We start from the raw sequence: 23,465 nt of genomic DNA on the forward strand, positions 1-23,465 counted from the left end.
GGACAGAGCTTACTTCCCTTTGCATGTGATTGAACACACATCTGCCGTCACCCTTGTTACTGATCAAAAGACACACCTGTTGAATAAATTTCTTGCTTCAATCCATTTCCAACAATTTGTTTATTATTTTAGTTTCTTCTATGATAAACGCAAACTCTTGTCAGTCCATTTTTGTTCTTTAACAGTTATTTCAATACCAAAATTTGTCAAAATGTGTATCTTTATATATGCTTAAATTTGTAGGGTTATCTCTTGGTAGTCATAAGGTATAACCGACTATACATGTACTTTTACCAAAATTGCAAATGGTTGCTTAGCAAAATAAGGACGCTTCTATATTAACGGAAGAATATTGAATTTCAAGTGAAATAAATGGTACCTTTGTAATTATCAGGTCTCAAATAGTAATATATCCAAAAATTACGAAAAACGATATGATAGAAAAATAATTCTTAATGAAAAAAAGAAATTTGAAATGGAGCGAAATCATTGTTACGGTTACTAAAAAGAAAAGAGATAAGTTGAAAGGGGAGATAATTAAGTTCTGTCGCTTACATCAAATAATTCAAAATGTCGGACAAATTTTATTTATCATCTAAACTTTATCGAAAACTTTCATTTATAATTTTTCTACCTATCGTTTTTCGTAATTTTTGGATATGTTACAATTTGCCACATGACAATTATGTAGGTACCATTTTTTTTATTTGAAATTCAATATTTTTTCGTTATTATAATATAGTAGCACCAAAATAACTATTGAGGATTTTGTTTCAAGTAGGTGCATTTGAATGTTGATCACATTCAATCCAACGCTAACCACAAATCAAAGGAAAAAGATAATGCCCATCTTTCGTAATTCGATGAAGGATATGAGATTTGAAAAAAGAAACAAAATTCAGTGAAATAACATACAGAAAAAAAGTTTGTCTAAAATTCCCCCATATTTGAAAAAAACAAAAAAATCTATGAATTTGGTACCGTTGGAAAGGTTAAAGTTTCAAGTTTTGTGGGGAATCTTAAAACTTGCTCAATATGAGCACCATTCGTCACACGGCAGACATCTAAACAACCATCTAAACAAACATCTAAAACAAATGTCATATTCCAAAACTCACATAAATTGATCAAGTAGTTTTAAGAAAATCAAATTTTATGAGCAAGTAAAAATGGATTGTATCGTGTGACATCTTGAAGAAACAAGGGCAGATAACCCGGCAATGTATTACATCCCATTACACACTTAAAATCGCTCAAAAATTATTTTCTGTATAAAAACATAACTACTTGACCCATTTACATGATTTTTTAAAATATGATTTTTTTGTTCAGTTACAGGTATGTACACGATAAAGATTTGTATTTTTTGTTTTAATATAGAGAAAAGTTTTGACAACTATCCAGAAAAATGGAATGGAAAAAAAGAAGGAAAAAAAACTCAATTGTGCATTTTACGTTCGGAGGACATATTTTTGGTTTTCAGTTTTGAAGAATTCTAAGGGTTACATGATTCAAGCATTTGTAAAAGTTTCAGATAACACTAGAAAAAGATAAACACACTGAATTAGAAATAACAAAAATAAAACATTTGAACATTTATTGAATTAAAATAAAATTTAGATTTTTAATTACAATTATCATTCTTTGTATTAAATAAAAATTTATGACTAAAAAAAAAAAAAATTAAAAAAAAAATAATAAAAAAAATAAAAATTAAAAATTAAAAAAATAAATAAATCAAAAAGAACTTTTTGAAAATGTATGACTTTTTAAACAAACTCTTAAATGAACAGTCTCTCTAAAAAAGAAAATTCTGCAATAAATGAAATTGATCATATAAAAAATGTACGGCTTCAAAAGAAATTTTTGTAAAGCCATTTTACAAAATTCATCTTTTGTAATAAATCAAAATAATCATTACAAAATTATAAACTTTAAGAATTTCTTGAATTATCTCCCCTTTAAATTCTTTGAAAATAAAAACAAAACTGTTCTCCAAACAAAAAAGTACAAAAAAGTGCAAGGAAATTAAATGAATGCTTAAAATTTCTTCTCCACTTGTTTACTTCTATGAATTCAATTTTGGATGTTAATATTTTCTTTCATCAATTCTGCTGGTAACATATTCCAGTCAATTGGTTTTTTGTTTTGTTGTACCAGGTAGTCGTTACACTTGGAAAAATGGTGACAACCAAAAAATCCACGATGGGCAGATAACGGGGATGGATGAACTCCTTTCAATACGCAGTGTTTCTTCTATAAAAAAAAAAATAAATAAATAAATAAAATCATAAGATCAAACTTTAACAGCTTTCGTTAAGGGTCACACTTGTTGGTTTGCATAATAATTTGGTGGAAATGACGTCAGAAAATTTTTTAAATACGGATGACCAAAATAAAATATAAAAATATGAAAAGTTGAATAAAACTTCTAACAAAATTATAAACTTAATAAAAACATGTTTATACATTTTTTTTTCTTTCAAAAATCAAATATCAGGTGTTAATTTTTTTCCACATCAAACATAGAAATAGAACTTAAAAAAAAAAATATTTAACTATTTTTTTTTTTTTTTTTAATCTATTTATGTACTGTTTTTATCCCCCAATATTATAGTTTATGATTTTTTTTTTCGTTTTAAAAACAAAATATTTTTTAAACAATATCTCGTTGGGGGAAAAAAAGAAAAAAAAATGGTTCATAAATATTTTTCATAAGTTATATTTATAAAAATGAGAGGTAGTTTGCTTGAAGCATTGTGTGAGATAGGTATATACAAGAGATTTAGAAAGCTAATTGAATGCAGTAGGTGTTGAGGAAGAAATAGGTATTCAAGAGAAAACTCACAAATTTAACAAGTTATTAAGAGTGCTCAATAAAAAAAACAAACAAGATATATTTTTATTGATATAGATAAAATTACATGGTCACGATACTGGACATGTATCACAGCTCATCAGTTCGACTGCCCGTACGAGTTTCGACCAATTACGCTAAATTGCCGCTGCTGTGCAGGTAGTGAATTAATGAAGTTTTGACATCATCCGAATACCTAAGCTCGTTTTGTTTACACAAAGAGCATCGCTTAATACACTAATGGTATATCGTGAATCACTTCCCAATATGTTCAACTCAAGATAAGGAGCATTATACAGGGTGTTTCAAAAGTCTTGGGAACATAAAGATTTTTAATAACTCAAAAACTATTAGGAGTTAAAAAATGAAATTGGTACCGTTGGAAAGGTTAAAGTTTCAAGTTTTGTGGGGAATCTTAAAACTTGCTCAATATGAGCACCATTCGTCACACGGCAGACATCTAGTCGATAGTCCATTTCCTGCCAAACGCGTTCCAGCATCTTGACGTCAATGGTTCCCACAACTGCCGTTATTCGAGCCTTTAGTTCGTCAATATCTCTTAGAAGGGGCGGCACATAGACTTGTTGCTTGACAAAGCCCCAAAGGAAAAAGTCACACTCAGTACCCCATATGCGAGTGCTATGCTTGTTAACTTTGCCATTCAGATAGAAGGTCGCCTCATCGCTAAAAACAAGCCGGTCATCAAAGCCGTTATCTTCCAACTTCTCTTGCATTGCAATGCAAAAGTCACGGCGAAGTGGCTTATCAGTGTCCTTCAACTTTTGGACCAACTTGAGCTTGTAAGGTACCATTTGCAGTCGTTTCCTTAAGACACGCCAGACAGTTGCTGGAGCAAGCTGAAGTTCCCTGCTGGCTCTTCTCACTGATTTACAGGGGCTCTGCTGAAAGGCTTCCGGACTTGCTCAACTGCATCTTCTGAAGTTGAAGGGCGACTTGTTCGCTTACTTGGGCATAAACATCCATCTTTCACAAATTTAGCATGCCATCTGACAATGGGTTTCCTTTCAGGGACTTCTTTTTTAAATTTCCTGCGAAATGCATGCTGAACACATGTCCACGATTCAGTCTTTGCAAATTGGAGGACGCAAAACGCCTTGTCTTGTTTAGAGAACGCCATTACTGCACATGGAAAGATAAGACGAAAATCATTAGTATGACCAAAAATTTGATTAAGCAAGCTTTAAAATGGCACCAGTTTCATTTTTCTACCTGGAATAGTTCATGAGATATACGCATTTGTAATGTTCCCAAGACTTTTGAAACACCCTGTATATTAGCCACTTAATATCTGAAGGGTCTTCTTTTATTATTTTTATTTTTTTAAATTTGTTTATCTTTTTGTCATAAGTAGTCCCATAATAACAATGGTTATTTTTATATGCCAGCCTGAACTATTTAATTATTACTCCTAAATTTGTTGACTAGTTAATTGTTAATGATTTATTTTTTATCTTATTTACGGGATTTTATGTTATTGATGGGAATGTTTCTATAAAAGAATATTATAATATTTAATAGTTGTGTCAGTCATGATATGTGGTTTTAGTAGTTCATTTAGTGGTTGCTATCTAATATTGATTTTATTAACTAATTTAATTTTAATACTTATACATCCTTTGAACTGGATGTAACTCAGCATTCGCTCAACTTTCTCCAGAACACAACGTCAACAGTTCGGGTTTAGCTGCTGTTGGACGTAACATGGAAATCAGCCAATCACAACGCTGTGCGCATGAGCAGCAAACAAGAATTTGGATACCAATTGTAAGAAAAAAAAAAAAACTCCACCTTACATTTGGCGAGATTATTTTGTCAGGAATCCCTGGCAGATAGGAGACCCACGCCATATGGTGGAGACAGATGAGTCCGTTTTTAACAGACGCAAACACAACCTCGGCAGACTACTCACATTGGATATGACCCCACTGATAAGGATGGTTTCTTAGTGAGCGTACCAAACCGAAATGCAGAAACCCTAACCCTTCCGCTAATTTAAAAAAAAAAGAAAAAAAAAAATTAGTACCAATTTTAATTTATTTTATTTTTTTAAATTTTATTTTATTTATTTTTTTTTATAATTCAAATTAATTTTTACCTTTTTTTTTTTTTATTATTTTGTATTATTTTTATTATTCTATTTAAATGTTATTTGGATATTTTCCTTTCAGGAAGTTTAATTAAACATATTTAACTGTGTTTATTAGATACCTTGATTTGATTAGGCATGTTAGCTTAACTTTAAGATTAGGGTTATTAGTTTATTTATGTATTTATATTTTGTTTTATTAATTTACTAGCAGGAGTGCCTGACATTGCCCAGGTGTTTGAAGGTATGTGTCGAGCAAAAAAAAAAAAAAAAAAGTGGTAGTAGGCAGGCAGGCAGGCTGGAACCTGTGACGCAAAGAAGGAAAAGAAAGTGAAAGAAAACCTGACATCTTACTGCTATGCTATGACGCGACAGGAAGCAAAAAGCGTTCAAATTTGTTGATGGCAATCAAAAAGTTGCAGAAATGGATAGTTAAGTAAATGAGTTCACACAAGCGTTAAGCTTTCAGCTTTCTGCCTTGTAATTGTTTCCCCATGATGTTGGGGAAAACCAGCTCCCCACAAAGAAGGGGAAATGCTGGCAGTGTCCAAAGGAATAGCAATTGTCCGATATGAAGGGTTTTCCCCACATTGATCAAAGCTGTTCGCCTTCAAGATGTCCTGGCCATGAAGGCCAGCGAGTGACTTTGCTTCAGTTAGTTTCGCTTTATTTACACGAGAAAGAGAAAAACACTGGAAATCAGGGATTTGTTAAAAAGTCGATCAAAATAAAGATAGAGACGATGTCCGTCCGCAAATCGGAGATATTACAATCTATGGAGTATAAGGAAACTTCTCTAAAATAGTAACCTTGTCGAGAACCCCCGCGAAAAAAGAGAGCCTTTTTTGTACATACAAAAATGTGCACAGCCGTTTTGCCTTTTATATATATATATATATATTTTAATAGTAAAGCCATATTTGTACTAGTAGGTTAGATGTAAGAGAGGGATGTAGTGGTATAGCCATATCTGTTCTTGTTAGAATAGTAGAGTATGGGGAGATGGTCGTGGTGGAAGCTATATAGAATGCTACATAACGAATCATGAACTGAGTTCTAGTCTGTTAAGTTCCGTCTGTAGTGATTTCTTTATACAAAGACTTCCAACGTTGTGTTCTGTGGTTAAAATATCAACTTTAATAGATCTATTTAAGTTTCTGCTGAGGTGTTTGTGGAATGATGATGCTTGTATCTGTGTGTGTTCTTTGATTCTTATATGTAGGAGCGTCATAGTGCTACCCATGTAAAATTTTTTGCAGATGGAGCACTCTAACCTATAGACTTATGTGTGCAGTGACAAATGTTTGTGGAGTATATAGAGCAATGTGTATAGAGATGGGCCATCATTGTGCTTCTGTTTAGAGAGCTGCTGTCTAAGGAATGGACCAGAGTGGGCCAATTGCATATTAAAGCAATCTCTTCTGATAGTCCTACAAATAGGTGTCGTGATCCAGTCGCTGAGGTGGGGTATTTTAAGGAAGCAGGTATTGGAAGGGAAGCTTTTTGCTCTTTTTTTTTTTTTTTCCCCCAGAGGCGTTCGGTGAGTGTTGGGATATCCATTCGTTTCCAGCACCTGAAAGAACTGTTTAGTGCATTCTATCTTGTCTGCTGTTTTACTGCACTTGTTTTGTATGCGGATGACTATTCGCTGCGTATCTGATTATGGCGTTAGTAGGGAGGGCTGACTTATAATTTACAAATATGTTTTGGCTGGCTATCGGTCTTTAGAATTTTGTAGTGATAGTCCCCTCGTCTGAGATTTTGATGTTAAAATCCAGGAGTGAAAAGGATCAATCAGCGCCAGGGTGTTCAATGGTGAATTCTATTTGTGGGTCGGTATCAGAGAACATGGCGTAGATGTTCTCAGCATCAGCGCGTGATGATCTGAGGATGAGGACGTTGTCGACATATCTTGAGAGAAATGCGACCAAATTGCAGGTGTTCAGAGCTCGACATTCTAAATCTGTCCATGTACAAAAACAGCAAGAAATTCTTAGAGACTGGATCCCATAGGCGGTCCTGTGATTTGTCTGTTTGGTGCTGGAATATGAAGAATGTGTTATCGACTATTATGAGTAAGAGCTTGTGGATGTCTGAGGGAGTAAGGTTGAAGCACTATAAGTCATCGGAGGAGATGTGGTCAGTGAAGCTGGGTGTGCTGTAGTGTAAAGGGTAACTACATAGAGACCAAAAGTGCATTTGTTTTGTCTAAGTTTGAAGGGTGTGTAGACATCTGAATACTTCATCGGAACTGATGACATGTCAAGGGAAGGAGAAGCGTAAGGATTTGAATAGTTGCATGAAAAGCCAGATCTTATACAAAGGTCCTTCGATACTTGACACTATTGGTCTAATTTGTGGGGTTGACGTGGTTTAGTGGGTTTTAATGAGGTGGTAAAAAGTAGAGAGCTAGCTATTTTTAGTGATGAAGTTCTGTTTATGTTTGTTGGGGAGGTTTTTACTTCTACATATGTTGGTCCATGCAGAGTTTATATGATTTTGGATATGTGTGGATGTGAGGTCAGCTACTGGTGTGTATAGGGTGTCATTTCTTAGGTGCACAGGGTTTCATTTCTTAGGCGCACAGGGTGTCATTTCTTAGGCGCACAGGGTGTCATTTCTTAGGTGTGTGAGTGCAAGATGTGTCTTGGGGTATGATGTAGAACTCCTTCCCTTTATCGGAAGAGAAAGTCTTCATTTTTGAGGCTCTCAAGTAGGCAGCGTTGTTTGTATGAGATGTTTTGTACAATGCTTGCTTGTCTGTGTTTGATAATGTCGAAAATGTTGTGTTTCAATCTTGAGAACTTGATGTCTAATTCTGGGTCATTGGGTGGAGAACGCAACGGGTGATCTAGTTGGGGAATCCGCCAGTAGTGTGGGGAGTGCGAGTGTTGATAGTGGATAGCCATTTTAGGTTGTAGACTGCACTGCAGAAGTGTGCTATTAAGTTGAAAAGAGTGTCATTAATTTTCTAGGTGATAATGAATTTGGGTTGGATACTAAGAAGGTCCTTTTCCTCGTGTGTGACAAAATTCCTGAGGTCTGTGACTAGGGTGTGCATGAATATTAGGAGTGGTGCCCTCTTGTCCAAGAGGGTGTGTGGGGTTGTTTTTGTGTAGTAGCCATGTGAATTTGTCTAGTGGTAACATTGGTCTAAGGCTGTAATTATTTTATGACGCATAAATATAGAAGTTATCATTAGTTTAGGCTCAGTGGCGTTGAATTCTTCAATATGTTGGTGAAGATATTAAAGGAGTTTCTCCATGCAGTTTGAGGTTTCGTGATGGTTTGAATTTAGGTAAGTGGAGGAATGAAGATAGGTGTAAATTGTTGGTGTTGATGCAGCGCTTGATGAAGTTTGATTTGTCATCCAGTTCTAGCACGTAAAAAAAAAAATAAATAAATTACCAACACCTCTAATGTTTGATTAAAAAAAAAAAAAAAAAAAAAGAACACAGTTCATAAACATATTTCTATAATAAAAGGTTATAATTTTGTTATAAAAGTTCGGGTTTGTATTACTGTACACAGATTCGAAAAAGTTGTCAAAAAACAAATATATAACAAATAAATGTTATTAAAGGCAAGATAAGTTACTTTTCTACCTAACTGGATAATTTTTTGTGTTTTTATTTAATGTAGCATGTTTATTCAGCTCGAAAAACATACTGTGTTTACCGATGTATTGGAAAATTCAAAATGGCGCCCGACTCTCTCGTTAACGCGGTAAGTTTGGGAAAAGGTGCTATAAATATAAAACTAGACAAAATACTGTTAGAAACTTGCTCAATATGTTACCGTGACATAGGTTGACATATATTCGGTGGGTTTTTAATAGTATTTTGTCTAGTTTATAATTTATAACACCTTTTCCCAAACTTACCGTGTTAAAAAGAGAGTCGGGCGCCATCTTGAATTTTCCAATACATCGGTAAACACTATGTTTTTGGGACTGAATAAACATGTTACATTGACTAAAAACACGAAAAATATATCCAGTTTGGTAGAAAAGTAACTTATCTTGCCTTTGATAACATTTATTTGTTACATATTTGTTTTTTTGACAACTTTTTCGAATCTATGTGTACAGTAATACAAACCCGAAAGTTCAATAATTTTGTTATAAAAGTTCAAACAAAGACTGAATAAAACTACATCACATACAGTGCTGGTCATTTGCAACTTAAAATTTTTCTGATGTCACTTCTGCCAAATGGCTTTGTAAATAAAGTGTGACTCTTAATGAAAGCCACTTTAATATGTTTCATCACTCATTTCAGGTTTTAAAAACATATCAACTCTACCAATAAGCTACCCTTGATAAGAAAACAAGCACATATCTTATCTTGAAAGTGACGTCAAACATGAATCCTATGTGGTGGCAGATACTATTAATAAAAAAAAAAAAAAAAAAAAAAAAAAAACCAACTTATCCAGAATTCCTGCCCTACGAAACAAACAAAAAACAAATATATAGAAAAATCTGTATGATGTACGTACCCATGACAAAAAGAAAATATCTTTCACAAAAGACCACATAAATTGATCAAGTAATTTTATTTTTATAAAAAAAGAATTTTTAAGTGAATTGAGTTTTTTCAATGCTCTCCATAACCCACGTTAAGAATAGTTTTCTAAAATCTTGATATGGAGTTATCTCCATTGTTCCTTCAGACTGTTTTCAAGATACTGCTGCAAGATCGGCACTAGTAGTTTAGTCATAAAATTTGATTTTCTTATTTAAAAATAAAACCACTTAATATGATTTTTGGTATACAAAATGCTTTTTTCCATCACTGGCAAGCACATCCTTTTTCAGATTTTTATTTGAAGGTTCATGAGAGGAGAATTCTGAACAAATACAAAAAAATAAAACTTTTTTTAAGCTTTCTGAATACGACAAAAGTTTATAGATTGAAAAACACAACTTAATGCTTCATTGTAAGCATGTTGTTTTTTGGCATCATACAAATTCTACTAGTAAGCCAGCCTTTGTTTGATAAAAAAGAAACCAACATCTTAAAAAGTGACAAACCATAAAACTAAATCATATTAAATGATGCATCTGGAGGATATATCACTATATCTTCTAGTAGATAAGACATTGATGAAAGTAAAAAAAACTGAAAACATTAGGAGGTAGGTGATGACACATTGATAATCTGAAAAAAAAAAAATTACATGAAATACAAGGAGCTCCTGCTGAGCTCCAAATTTTATTTCAAGTGGAACAAGACTAGCATGTGGAGTCCCCCTCCATTAGTGAAAAATTTACTTTCACTATGACTAATGTTTGTGCAAAATTTCAAAAAATCCAAGGTGTGGTTATTGAGACAAGTGCAAACAAACAAACGGACAAACGATTTTGGGAGCAATTTTACAACTATAATGTAGGTTCGTTTTGGGGATTAAAAAGAAAAAAAAAAACAGTTTGATTTTTATCTGGTCTAAATACTGGACCAGTACTGAATAAATTTTAATTTGATTTCCTTGTAAAAAAAAAAAAAATATATATATATATATATATTGGTATTGAATCATTTTTGATCAGGATACAAATGCGGTGGTCGGGTCATCTTGTAAGAATGGATGACTCAGAGTTCCTAAGCAACTTTTTTATGGGCAACTGACAAATTCTTGCTGTTCAATCGGCCGTTCCCTGCTTCGTTACAAAGATAAACTAAAAGACAACCTGAAACGTTGTGGAATTTCTGTGAGTTCCTGGGAAAGTGCAGCAGGGGATCACAGAGAATGGAGGAAGATGTGTTTCCTGGGAATCAAAGAATTTGAACATAACCGCCTTTGTCATAGGAACACCCTTCGTACAAATATGAAGGCAAAACACAAGAAAAATCCACCTAAAAATGAATATGTATGCCACTGTGGTTTCAGAGCACGCAGCAAAGCAGGGTTATCTGTTCACTCGAGAAGGCATCTTTGACTGACGAGCATATGAAAGTTCACCATCTGCGGAGGAGTGTGCCGGATGTCTACAGGATTGCAATTATACATGTGGTGGCACAGAGCTTAGAAGCTGCTGAAGATTGCATACCGAATCCTCATTCATTGTCTTCGATGAGAGAATCCACCATATATATATATATATATATATACACACACACACACACACGTCATTTTTTTTTTTTTTCCATCAAACAAAGACATTTTTTCTTGCTTTAAATGTTTTTTTTTTCATGTTGGAATGCCACCTCCAATTTGATTTCAATGTCCTTTTTGATTCAGTATTTTTCATCTCATAATTCTGCGTCGACAAAAACTAATTTAGTTTGATTCAAAAACCGTACCAGTACCAAAAGTTTATTAAATGACATTTTTGGAAAAGATGTAATTTCAGTTTACACGACACGAGTTTCATATGAGATTGCTTCTTTTTTTTTTTTTCTCCTTAATTTCTGTAACTTTTTTTTTCTGCTTCAGTTTCCTTTTCATCATTGTGCAAGTTTGGGAATTGTTATTTTAGCAGATTTTGTGAAGGTTTTCTTTGATCTTTAAATTTTCAGTTTTCCCCTTTCAACTTGAAGCCTACAATTATATCTCCCATATGATAAAACCTGTAATCCCAAAACACTTATCACGGATTAGAGAAAATGACTTTATAGTTACTTTGAATTCCAAACTTACAGCAACAGGTATTCCAAAATTATCACAGGTCTCAGTACTGACTAGCCGCATGTTTCCTAACGTGTTATCTGATGGAAATGCGAAATAATCACGATGCATGTAAGTACATTGTTTACATCTCATTCAATTTTGTGCAAACGAAGGCCCCACAATATTATTGGCATGAATAAATAAAATTATTTAAAAACATGCATGTTCACACACTAAATATATAGTTTTCTTGGTTTTATTTGTTTAAAAATTGGCTAAGATCAAAGTGTAGTACACGTTCATCACAATATCAGCATCATTTGATGCCATAACTTTTCATATAATTATATTCTTTGAAAAATTCAAAATACAGACATAAAGAGAAAGGTATTAGGTATTTAATTTTTTTCTTCTTTTTTTTAAAGATTTTCTTTTTCTTTATGGATGTTTAAGTTTGACCACACTCAATTCATCAATAAAAATTACGCACTATTTATAAATACCCGTGTGATAACTCGTGTTGGGATGATTAATTTGCAGTATCAGAATCGGTATCGGAAAACTTTGAGCCTATTTTCTGATGCCAAAACCGATTCCTTAAATTATCTTTATTTGATTTTAGTTTAAGAAACATCTTCCACTGCTTGTAGCAATAATAAAATAAATATTTATTGATTTAAACTTCCAGTAGGACTAAAATCTCTTGATCACACCGTCACAAATGTGTTTTACGTTTGATAAAATATATGCACATTTAAGATGTGGTTTTACAGTAATCGGGACAAAATAACACTTCTATAGCTAAATATTTAGAGATTAATAATGAATTGTATCGGAATTGGGGAAAATATTAGAATCGTCCTATCACTAGTGATAACTAATGATACAATAAATAAAACTACATGAAAAAGTATACCATCATTTTTGACACTGTGATAATTTTAAAACTTATTTTGATTAAACTGTGAAATTTCTATCGGTCTTGCTGGTTAGGATAACAAGACTTACCTATGCATCCATTCCTTTTATGGACTGTTGTTTTCATAGTTTTTGTTTCACCACATTTCAACCAACTAATCCTCTGGTTTGCTTGGCCAGGATGGAAATCAGATAATGCTCACCTGGAACCATAGAGATGCAACACCTTTATCCACTGCTTCAGGGCCCATGACACAGTAGATGGAGGAACCGAGTCTCTATGGTTCTAGGTGAGCATTGGCCGAAGATAGCGATTTCAATCCTGCTCAAGCAGGCCAGAGAATTGGTTGGCGAAAAACATGACAAGACAACAACTATAGAAGACAGTAATTACTGTGGCTAAGTTACAAAACTCGGCATTCCTATGTTGCAATTAATCACCTGAAGAAGGCCAGAAGAGGAATTGGCTGAAGCGTGGTAAAACAAAAACTATGAAGTCCGCAAAAATAATGAATACACAAATTATGGAGCCTCATAGCAAAGGATTAAAAAAAATGATTTACCTGATCGATAAAAGATCCTTTCTTTTGAGCATATGCTCCCCACAAAATAAAGACAAGACCAGAACGGTTGCTATTCAGCCATTTGATGACGGCATCAGTTAGTTTTTCCCAGCCTTTGTCCTTGTGAGAATTTGCTTGCGACGCACGAACAGTTAAACACGCATTCAGCAATAAAACACCTATAAAAAAAAAAAAAAAAAAAAAAAAAATTAGATTTCAAAGTTTGAGATGAGGATTGATAATCTCCTAAATATTAATTTACTTGTCCATACATCCAGTATCACAAATAAAAAAAAAAAAAAAATATCAAACATTAATTAATGAGAAACGAATTATCTCCCCTTGTAGTCAATCTTTATTCTTACTTAATTGAACCTTTTCATCTAATTTTTGTTTATACTAGAATACATAAATGAAAGCAGCAAAGAATTAAAAGAAAAATCTTGAAACTATTCTGTATTGATATTAAAGTAATGATTAAGTAAAATAAAAAAGGCTGGTGGGTTCTGGTGATATTTAAGCTTCAAATGTTTTTTTTTTCATTTATCACTCCTATATTTGAACGTGCCACTGTCTTAAAGAACCTTCTGTTGAGTTTATACACCGGGCCTTACTGCTTGTGTGGTGATAAAACTTCAAATATACTTTTGATGTTAAATTATATAAAAGTGTTAACTTTGGTCAAAATCAGAATTCCTTCTTTAATAAGATTTTTTTTGGATTATCGATACTTATTGAAATCATTCCGATATAAAACCTATGCAAGAACATTCCCAGACACATGAAGTCCATATGTGTGAAATTTAAATAAAATCAGCACAGCTGTTTAAGTCCATAGGGTACTCATACAAAATTCATTTTATATAATAGTAGAGATAGGAACATATACAGATGAACAACCCAAAGACAGATTATTTGAATGCCTAACTTGCATAAATATTTTTTAAGCAGCCTATAATAAATAAATTAATGTTGGTGTTTGTAATTCTATTGTTCTATTTTTCCTATACAATAGTTTTGCTGATATTGATAGTTAAACTAAAGTGATTTAAAAAAAAAAAAAAAAAAAAAAAGAAAAAGTGTGTGGGGTGGATTAAAAAACTTAAAATATGCTCATTAATTTTCAAGGGAGATAATTTCCATGAAAGTAATATATTGGTTGGTTGGTTTTGTTTTACGGCATATCAACCCTTTTCAGGTTATTTACTGCCGAATCTAGTTATTTTGAGGAACGATTTTTAATGGAGTATATTTTTTTTTTTAAGTCAGGTTCTATTTAACCCATAGTTGGGACCCTAACAGGTACTACCACTCCAGGTCAGAGTGGACCTGGGAGGAATGGTAATTAAAGGGTGGCTCCACACTCCCCAAGATCCGCAAGGTGGGGCTTCACCATCGGATATAGTTTTAGGTCATATCCAGGACCAATATATTGGTGATTAAACCAACACATTTCGGGTGAAAACATTATGTATTCACGCATCATGATGAAATCAATATAAACTGCAAAAACTATGAAAAATGATCCATTAGAACATGTACTAGAAGTATTTGAAAAAAAAAAAAAAAAAAAATCAGTCACAATTACATTCTGAAAATGTTGATTTAAAAATGGCAGCTCCTTAATTTAAGGTCAAGGGTTATCTCCCTTGTTTGTCACACGGACTTGTCACACACAAACCTCGTAATTCAATAAATTGTATTTTTACTTGTAATTATTTTTCTACTGAATCATTTTTTGTAATTTATATTAATTTCCTCATGATTGATAAGTACATAATGTTTTCATTCGAAATCAATTGGTTTAAAAAAAAAAAAAAAAAAAATCACCAATATAAATAACTAGCTAAAAAGATATACCAATAAAGCATAAGAATTCATATTGGACATGACTGCCCTCTTTTTTGTTTGTCCCCTCACTATATTAATACCAACATTTCCTTTTTAAAAATGTTCTTCCTCTTGCCCCAACATACACCATCACTCAAGTGAATCGATTTCTCCTTTCTTATAGTCTTATTTAAAAAGATAAATTTAGAATAAAGAGATGTAGACATTTTTCAAAACACTGTTTCTGTTTTTTTTTTTTTTTTAAATTTTCATGAAAGAATAAAAAAACAATCCTGCAAGACTCCCCCTCAATCAAGCAAGCAAAATGACAAAAAAGAGGATGTAAATCTAGCAATTCAAAGAAAGAAAAGATAAATAAAAATTGAGACTTCTATTTTTTCTGATTTGCTAAAAAGTGACAGTCTCACATTTCTGAGAAATTCATTACTTTGTGGAAAGTAACTGCAGAGCTTTCAGAATTAGGTTCCTAGGTCGGTTTTTAAGGAAAAAAAAAATGGTCTCAGTCGTGAAAGATTTCTCCTCCACTAACCGAGAACAAAAAATTGAAGTGTAGCATCAGAACAGATGCTACACTTTGATCTTGGCCAGAAAGTTTTTCAAGGTTAAGTAATTAAGTTATAAAAAAAAGTTAATGTTTCTGTTGACTCCCTAAAAGAAAACGTGCCTATATTCTTTTGGGAACCACTTATATAGACCAAATCAATTCAAAGCTAATATACTTACCTTGACTTGCCCAGCCAGTCAAGCAGCCATGATCTGGAGATTTAAATTCAGGAATATCTTTGGAAAGTTCTTGATACATATTTGCTAAGCTGATAGCAAAAATAAAAAAAAGAGAAAGAAAATTATTTTTAAAATTGCAGAAAAAGAATAACCATTTAATTGACAATTAAAAAGTACAAACATTTATACAAAAAAGAAAAAAATAGTTACAAAATGTTGGTATAAAAAAACAAAAACAAAAGTTATTGTACAATGAACATTCTGTATACAAGTGTTGGGAACCAGAATTATCTCCCTTAGATGTTTTTTAAAGTAAGAGGGCGCTACGGTTAAGTGATTTTGTACACTTGTGTTGACCATCTTTGTAAATTCAGACCATGAAGAACAGTAGGAAATAAGCCATACATCATCTATTATGATTATGCCATTCCTACAGCTACGTATCTAGAAAACAGAGCTATTAAACCCGACATAGAAAGAAGCAACCTTAGAAGTTAGTGTATAGGAACTGAGTTCTCTACACAAACGATCACACAAACACAAACGGATGACTTGAAGCCAAACATGATTATCACTCTTTAACTCTGGTAATATCATTCCTTGCCACAAGATGGCGATACAGCCTACCTTCACTTTCAGTTTATATTCATTCTCTTTTCGCTGGACCTCAGTGCAGATGTGACAGAAAACAACTTCCCAGTTTTGGCAAATGGCCAAACCGATGTTCGACCTCTCATCAAGGATTCTTAAGGTCAAAACGCAAGTAACATTACTCATACATCTTTCACCATGAACTTTTACAATCTTTAATTTGTAACTATGCTGTAAATAAATTTACTTTAGTTGTAATATTAATATCAGCAGATTTCGTGTCTTCATTTCATGGCAAAAGGAGACCATGTGACTTTTCTTCAATCTCATACCTAACAAGAGAGGATGATTTTGCCAACTACATTAAAGTGTTCCCAAGGATTAAACAGCCGAGAGGGAAAAGATAAAATACAAAGGTCTTATGTACGACATAAAAAGAAATTGGAATCTTAGGAAGATCTCTATCATTCCAGTAATTATAGAAGCAACTGGACCCATGAAAAAGAATTTCAAAAACTACCTGATAAATATACTAAGTGAACCAAGTGCAAGAGAGATTCAAATAATTGCACTTAAAGGGGCAGTTAGAATCCTAAAAAGATCTCTCTGCTGGAATATACGAGATAGCAGGCAAATGTCTTACATCTGGTAGGATGCCCCATCCCCAGCTTAAAATAAATAAGAAAAACTTAAAAATAATGAGATTTCTTTCATTAATGTGACATTCGAACTGATGAACATGCTATTTAAACCAAAATTAACTTTGTTTATTAAGGTTGTTTTTCTGAATGAGTCAACAGACTCGGTCAAGAAATGAAACCGACTGTTCGTATTTTCCGTGTGGCATATCACCGTTATTGAGACTATGTAGATGAATTTAAAATTTTCTGTTCATTTTATTTTTATTTCATCTAACTTCATTTTTGCCACATCATGGAACTTTGTAGGTTTTCTCCATTTTTTTGTATTACACACAACGAATGGGCACCAGGACAAACAATGTTTTGTTTTATGGCATATCAACCCTTTTCAGGTTATTTAATGCCGAATCCAGTTATTTTGGAAATAGTATTCATGTTGCATTCAGTTATTTTGTAGAAGGTTTTTATTCTTCAAGCTTTTTGTATTTTCAATCATTAGTTTGTAGTGTTTGATAGTGGATTTTATCGATTTTGTTTCCTGTCCTGCAGAACATGAAGGAGTTTTGCAATGGGAGAGGAAAAAGGGTTACAGAATTAATTTTTGGTACATTTGAAGTTAGGAAACTAGTCAGGAAGTGGGGGAGATAGAAAGAGAGGAAAAATGGGAAGGAAAAGTGTATATATATATATATATTCAACAATATATATGGTTTTTGGTTTTGCAGAACATAGTTAAGTTTTGCAAAAGGAAGTAGATAAACAAAAAGCATCTCAGGATTGGTTGGTTGTTTTTGTTTTATGGCATATCAACCCTTTTCGGGTTATTTAATGCCGAATCCAAAGATTTAAGAAAAATTTTTTAATAGAATATATTTGTTGTTTTCAAGTCAGTTTCTATTTAACCCATAGTTGGGACTCTAACAGGTACTACCACTCCGGGTCAGAGTGGACCTGGGAGCAATAGTAATTAAAGGGTGGCTCCACACTCCCCAAAGCCCGCAAGCTGGGGCCTCACCACTGGATATAGTTTAAGGCCATATCCAGGACACCCATTGAGGGACTTTTACCCTCTGGGGGGAGGGGGGGGGAGGAGTCAGTGTATTCTAATGTCCCACAGACAGGGCCTTCATCTCAGGAAGCCAATATCTTTAGACAGCTTGATACCACCAGTGATCAACATGAACTCAGAAACTGGGATCTTGGGAAGATATCAATCATATTATAGGTGCCACAAAGCTTATGAAGAAGAACCTGAAGTCCTACCTAACTAATATTTCTGGTGAACCAAGTGCAATTGCACTTAAAGGAACAACGAGGATACTAAAAAGAGCTCTCGACTGGTTTTAATAAAAAGCAGAGCAATGTTGGCAGCTGGTTTAGCTGCCTTATACCCAACATTACATTCTCCAAAGGAAGAAAATGAAAAAATAAAGACACACATATTATTCTAACTCATATCTACTTGAGAGTAAGGCCATGCAAATGTTTTGTTTACTTTATATATATTCGAATTTATTAATGTTTTGATCTATCTACTTTCGTAATTTATATGCTTCTGGATGGTAGATAGACATCAATTTAATGTCCGCTGTATTGATCGCCAAGGAAAAAAAAAATAAATAAATGGAGTGGTAAAAGTAGGAAAAGAAATAATCACTCCGAACATGTACATGTAATCAATGGTGAAAAGATTAAGTTCACATTTTTTGTTTTTTTTTAAATGCATCTTGAATGCTTGTCACTTTAGATTGGTGAAAAATTTATGCCAGGATTACACCAGTTGGTATTACTTGGAGGAGGTAATGTTCAGGAGGATGGCTTTCAAGGACTGAACCAGAACCATACTCCACTAATTTAAGCCTGAAAGCCACCAATCAAAATGTGTGTGTGTGTGTGTGTGTGTGTGTGTGTGTGTGTGTGTGTGTGTGTGTGTGTGTGTGTGTGTAGGCATAGATGTTGCTACGTTTGTGGAAACTGATTTCACCTTTAAAAACATATCTGCAGTCATTTAGAGGACTTTCAAACCAAGTGAAAGTCATTTTGTATTTTACCTCCTTTTCTCAAATGGAAATATTCAATGCTCAAACATAAGCAGAGTTTAGAAATTTATATTTTAATGAGACATTAACTGCTTATATATCTTTGTTCAATTGTTCCTTTTACAAATAGTATGTTAAAATTTAATTTCATGTAAATCTGAACGATTTTTTCTTGTTTTCTTAGGCATGTTCATTTGATAGCATTAGGACTATACAAAATGTTTTCAGCTAACAAAAAAAAAAAATTGCGTTTCCACACAACTGATACCCCAACTATTACAATAATACACACAAACATTAACAAAAAACAAATAAATCACCTAAATATTGTAAAACTTGATTCCAGCCTTGCATCCTGTTTGATCATAAAAAACTTTTGTGGGCTTATATTTGCATTTCTGCAAATACAATTTGGCAGAAATGTTAGTATTGCACTTCTGCAACCTATTTCAAAACCTTTGATTCACCCGTTGTATTCAAATATTTTTTAATTCATTATATTAATTTAAGATTTATTATAAGAATGTTTACTGACCTTGGGGGACGCTGAACACCAGGCTTCACACTAAAACACAAACCTACAGAAAAAAACAAAAACTGAACTTAGCGGGAAATTAGATATGCAAGAGATTCAGATAACTGATAAAGAATATTTAAAACAATATAATAAGACCTACGTAAATGGGGAAGAGGTCTCAATGCTGGAAACTGAAGATTTCTAATCTTATTTATAAATGTAATATTTTGTAGGTTTTGACTAAGTCTGAGGTGGTTCGTCCAATTTGTTTTTCACTTCCTCTCATAACTTGAAAGTGATTTTATCCAAGGTCTAGAAAAAGGCATGTCTTGCTAACTTTTGAGTGACAGAAGTGCGTGTGTAAGAACGTTTAAAATTAAAAAATGTTTAAATTCAACGTTTATTTCACGCGGTTAATGGTGTCCGAATGGATACGGTCTTTGCTAATCAAGCCAGAGATGGCTCGTGGTGCTGAGTTTGAATCTGTCAACTGGTGTTAATCGTGACACCCTACACTGAAGATTCCCGAAAGGATGAAACACTAGTGTCTGTAGGTATTTAATTATTATAGTAAATATATATATATATATATATATATATATATATATACATATATATATATATAAGGTAAAATTAAAAGCCAAGAACAATGCGAGATTTTTTTTTTATATAGAGTAAAATTAAATGAAAACAAAAGAAATAAATTTCTTTTTTTTTGTTGCTTGTTTTTTCTTTTTCACACAAATTTTAACTCTAAACAACATTAAATTTTTTTTTTTTCTGTTGTATTCAATGGTGTTATAAATCTCAATATATTTCAGACTTCTCTTGAAAAAGGACTAATAGGTCTGAAATATATTGAGATTTATAACACCATCGAATACAACAGAAAAAAAAAAAATTTACTGTTGTTTAGAGTTAAAATTTGTGTGAAAAAGAAAAAACAAACAACAACAAAAAAAGAAATTTATTTCTTTTGTTTTCATTTAATTTTACTCTATATATATATATATAAAAAAAAAAATCTCGCATTGTTCTTGGCTTTTAATTTTACCTTATAATTTTCTTCAACAATGCTTCAAGCAAACTACAATCTACTTATATATATATATATATATCTCAGTAGTTTTCATTCCAAATGTCAAAAGATGGAATTAATTGACTCATAAATTTTTTTTTTTTTAATTTTTTATTTTTATCTTTACATACTCCTATGTTAGGCAGATGCCTCAATTTTTGTAGCGGCTGATGTTTACACCTCAGCATCCAAAATCAAAATACGTAAATTCGTTTGTATGCACGTCATGCGCACATACACTAGCCTGAATAAAAACACCAAATTATATTTTGGACCCATCTGAGAACTTTCTGAATTTATTGGATATGGTCTTTCTGGGAGCCACCTAAGTCCTTTAAAAAGCCAGATTTTTATTCAATAAACCAATGGAATCCAGTTGACATGAATCTATAGATCGATATTGCTGGGCACCCCTGAGCTGGGTTCTCATCTCTACCATGTCTCCACTCATAAACATTAATGATCGACTTATTATCGTCTGCCAATCCGTAGAAACTTCATTCATCGAATTATTTCCGATTTTTCTCAATGAACTACTTTTCTAATATAAAAACAAATGAACACTGACTCATATGAACAACTTTCAATGAATTACAATTTATATAAATGAGAGCAGAAAAGTTTTGATAATTTTTCTGACCCAACTAACTTAAGGCTCTTAATAAATTCAGACTTCTTCAATGTCTCAGTTAATGAATTTACCCTTGTTTTACAAGTATTTTAATGGATGCTCTGATGAACTACAAGCCCTTGTACCCCACTCGACGTAAATACCCCGGCAAGCAGCAAAGTCCCACCCCTACACAGTAGAGATCCCTAGATGTAAGAAAGCCTTCTACTCTAATAGTTTCTTCCCCAGAACTGCTAGACTTTGGAATCCCCTTCTGAGTTCCTACTTCCTCAACTCTACTGACATGCAGAAGTTCAAGTGTAATGTGAACAGACATCTTGTTGCTCAACTCCCTCCATAGTATCCCTGCAATTGATGTCCCTGATAGTAGTCCTCTACATCAAAGTGGCACTGTGCCTTGTTCGGGGTGAAAATGCAATTAGAAAAAATAAATATCCACACATCTATGTTTTCTTATTGCTGTAAACTTTCATTTTAAACGTAGAAAATACCTCTATATGCCTTCTTAACTAATTTTGTTTTGTTTAGCTTATGATAAGGTCTTCTTTTTCTTATATTTGGTTATAAAACCTGCAAATCTTTTTTGCTGAAAATATTTCTCTGCAGCCAGGTCACCCCAAAAGTACTTAGCTCATTAGAAAACAACTTAAAGACCACAAAACTGGTGTAGAACGCATTCCTTAGAAACTGGTGATCCAGACCACCTAAATTTTTTATTATATTTGCATTTTACACGTCTTTCGTTGGATAGCGGAAATTATTTCCCCTGTATCACTGAACACCGAGGAGATGAATAGATATTCTTCAAAACCTGCTGCAAAGTTCAAGATACGAAATGTAAAAAATTAGAATTTGAAGAAGGAAAAGGAGATATGCAAAACCTGTAAAAACACAAATTGAAAAACATGGATGGTAATCTTCACAGAAACCAAAAATCCCCAAAATCCATGCTTCTGTTTACTCTTGAAAGACAATGGATACCGCCTATAAGGGTAATTGTGCGTGTAATTGTGAGGCAAGGGTAACACAATCTCCAACCACACCTCTCCTCAACTGGCACTGTTTGAGTCCAGTAGCTCAATGACTGGAAACAATGTTGAGATAAGCGGAGAGCACATACAGCACCTAGAATTCCCAAATGGTCACCCATCTAGTACTGACCAGATTCAACAGTGCTTAACTTTGGTGATCTAACCAGTGTGTCAACATGATTATGCTGTATATTCCCAAAATAATAGTCTTCCAAAACAATGGAGAATTTCTCACAATGCTATATTAGAATATATTAGATTAGTATATTATATACTAGCGAGGGGTACCCGGCGTTGACCGGGTGTTTGGAGGTGTGTGTGAAACCTCTGGGGGAGGGGGGGGAAGTAAGTATGAGGATCGAACCCGAACTCTTGAGGCAAAGTTGTAAATAATTAAAGTGTGAAAGAAAAAAAAAAGAAAAAAAGTGCAACATTGCTAACAGAAAAACGTTTGAATTTATTTAATATCTTGGATTTGGCAGGTGCTCGTTTTAATGAGTTAATGAGGTCAAATTTGACTGCGGGATGGTACCTTCATTTACTGCTGAACGCCCCCCCCCCTCAAGATGCTATAGGAAAAAGACTAACCCACATGCGGCGAGCAACAAATGTTGAATATTTATCTTCCCGAATGCAAGCAAATTAAATAGACAGGTGAGCTTCGTTGTTAACTGTGAGATATTACGATTTATATGTGATATAAAAACTTTTAAAAAGTTGTGAAGCGAGCGACCACTTCTCTGAAAAAAACCTTTTGTTGACATACAGAAAAAACGAACACACATACATACATATTCGCTTTTATATATATAGATTACACATACACACATACATACATAAACATTGGTCTTTATATATTTATTTTGATTTTGTAATAGCAACGTTTTAAATGGCATTGGTATCAAATATATAATGTATCGTTTCCAAAAGATGTATGAAAGTATCGATACGTTTGATAACATGAATATGGAAAATAATGACAATATATAAAAAACTAGCCTGAATGCCCACTGTTGCTTGGATGTTTGGAGGTGTGTGTTGACAAAAAAAGTGGTAGTAGGCAGGCTCAAATTCAAAGGAGGAAAAGAATGTGAAAAAAAACCCAAAAAAAACATGACATTTTTGCTGTTGTGTTCCTCACAAAACCAGAAGTGGAAAACATCAAAATTAAGGCTATTCAATCGAAGAGTGGATGACTTGTGAAAATATCTGCGAAAATTTGTAGAAAACTTTCCAATTGAGGGTGAAAAAAAAGTAATGTTTTTCGCCAATTTTTCGATATTTTTTGTCAGAAAGTTTGAGATTT

The 23,465-nt window shown here is 33.1% G+C and overlaps 1 protein-coding gene across 1 annotated transcript in view; it reads right to left on the bottom strand.

The window, feature by feature from the left end:
- Nucleotides 1–2,046: 2,046 nt before the first annotated feature.
- LOC145283991 (uracil-DNA glycosylase-like) overlaps nt 2,047–23,465 on the bottom strand; it is a 34,926-nt gene continuing 13,507 nt past the window's right edge. The window contains exons 4-7 of the mRNA XM_080133086.1: nt 19,438–19,504; nt 15,632–15,720; nt 13,058–13,236; nt 2,047–2,256 (exon numbers count right to left, since the gene is read on the bottom strand). Of these exons, the coding sequence (XP_079989212.1) occupies nt 2,077–2,256; nt 13,058–13,236; nt 15,632–15,720; nt 19,438–19,504 (515 nt within the window). The 3' untranslated portion in view covers nt 2,047–2,076. The remainder of the gene's footprint in view (nt 2,257–13,057; nt 13,237–15,631; nt 15,721–19,437; nt 19,505–23,465) is intronic.

The sequence above is a fragment of the Euprymna scolopes genome, chromosome 8, assembly GCF_053919585.1.
Source record: "Euprymna scolopes isolate OS-2025 chromosome 8, ASM5391958v1, whole genome shotgun sequence".
Lineage (NCBI taxonomy): Eukaryota > Metazoa > Mollusca > Cephalopoda > Sepiida > Sepiolidae > Euprymna > Euprymna scolopes.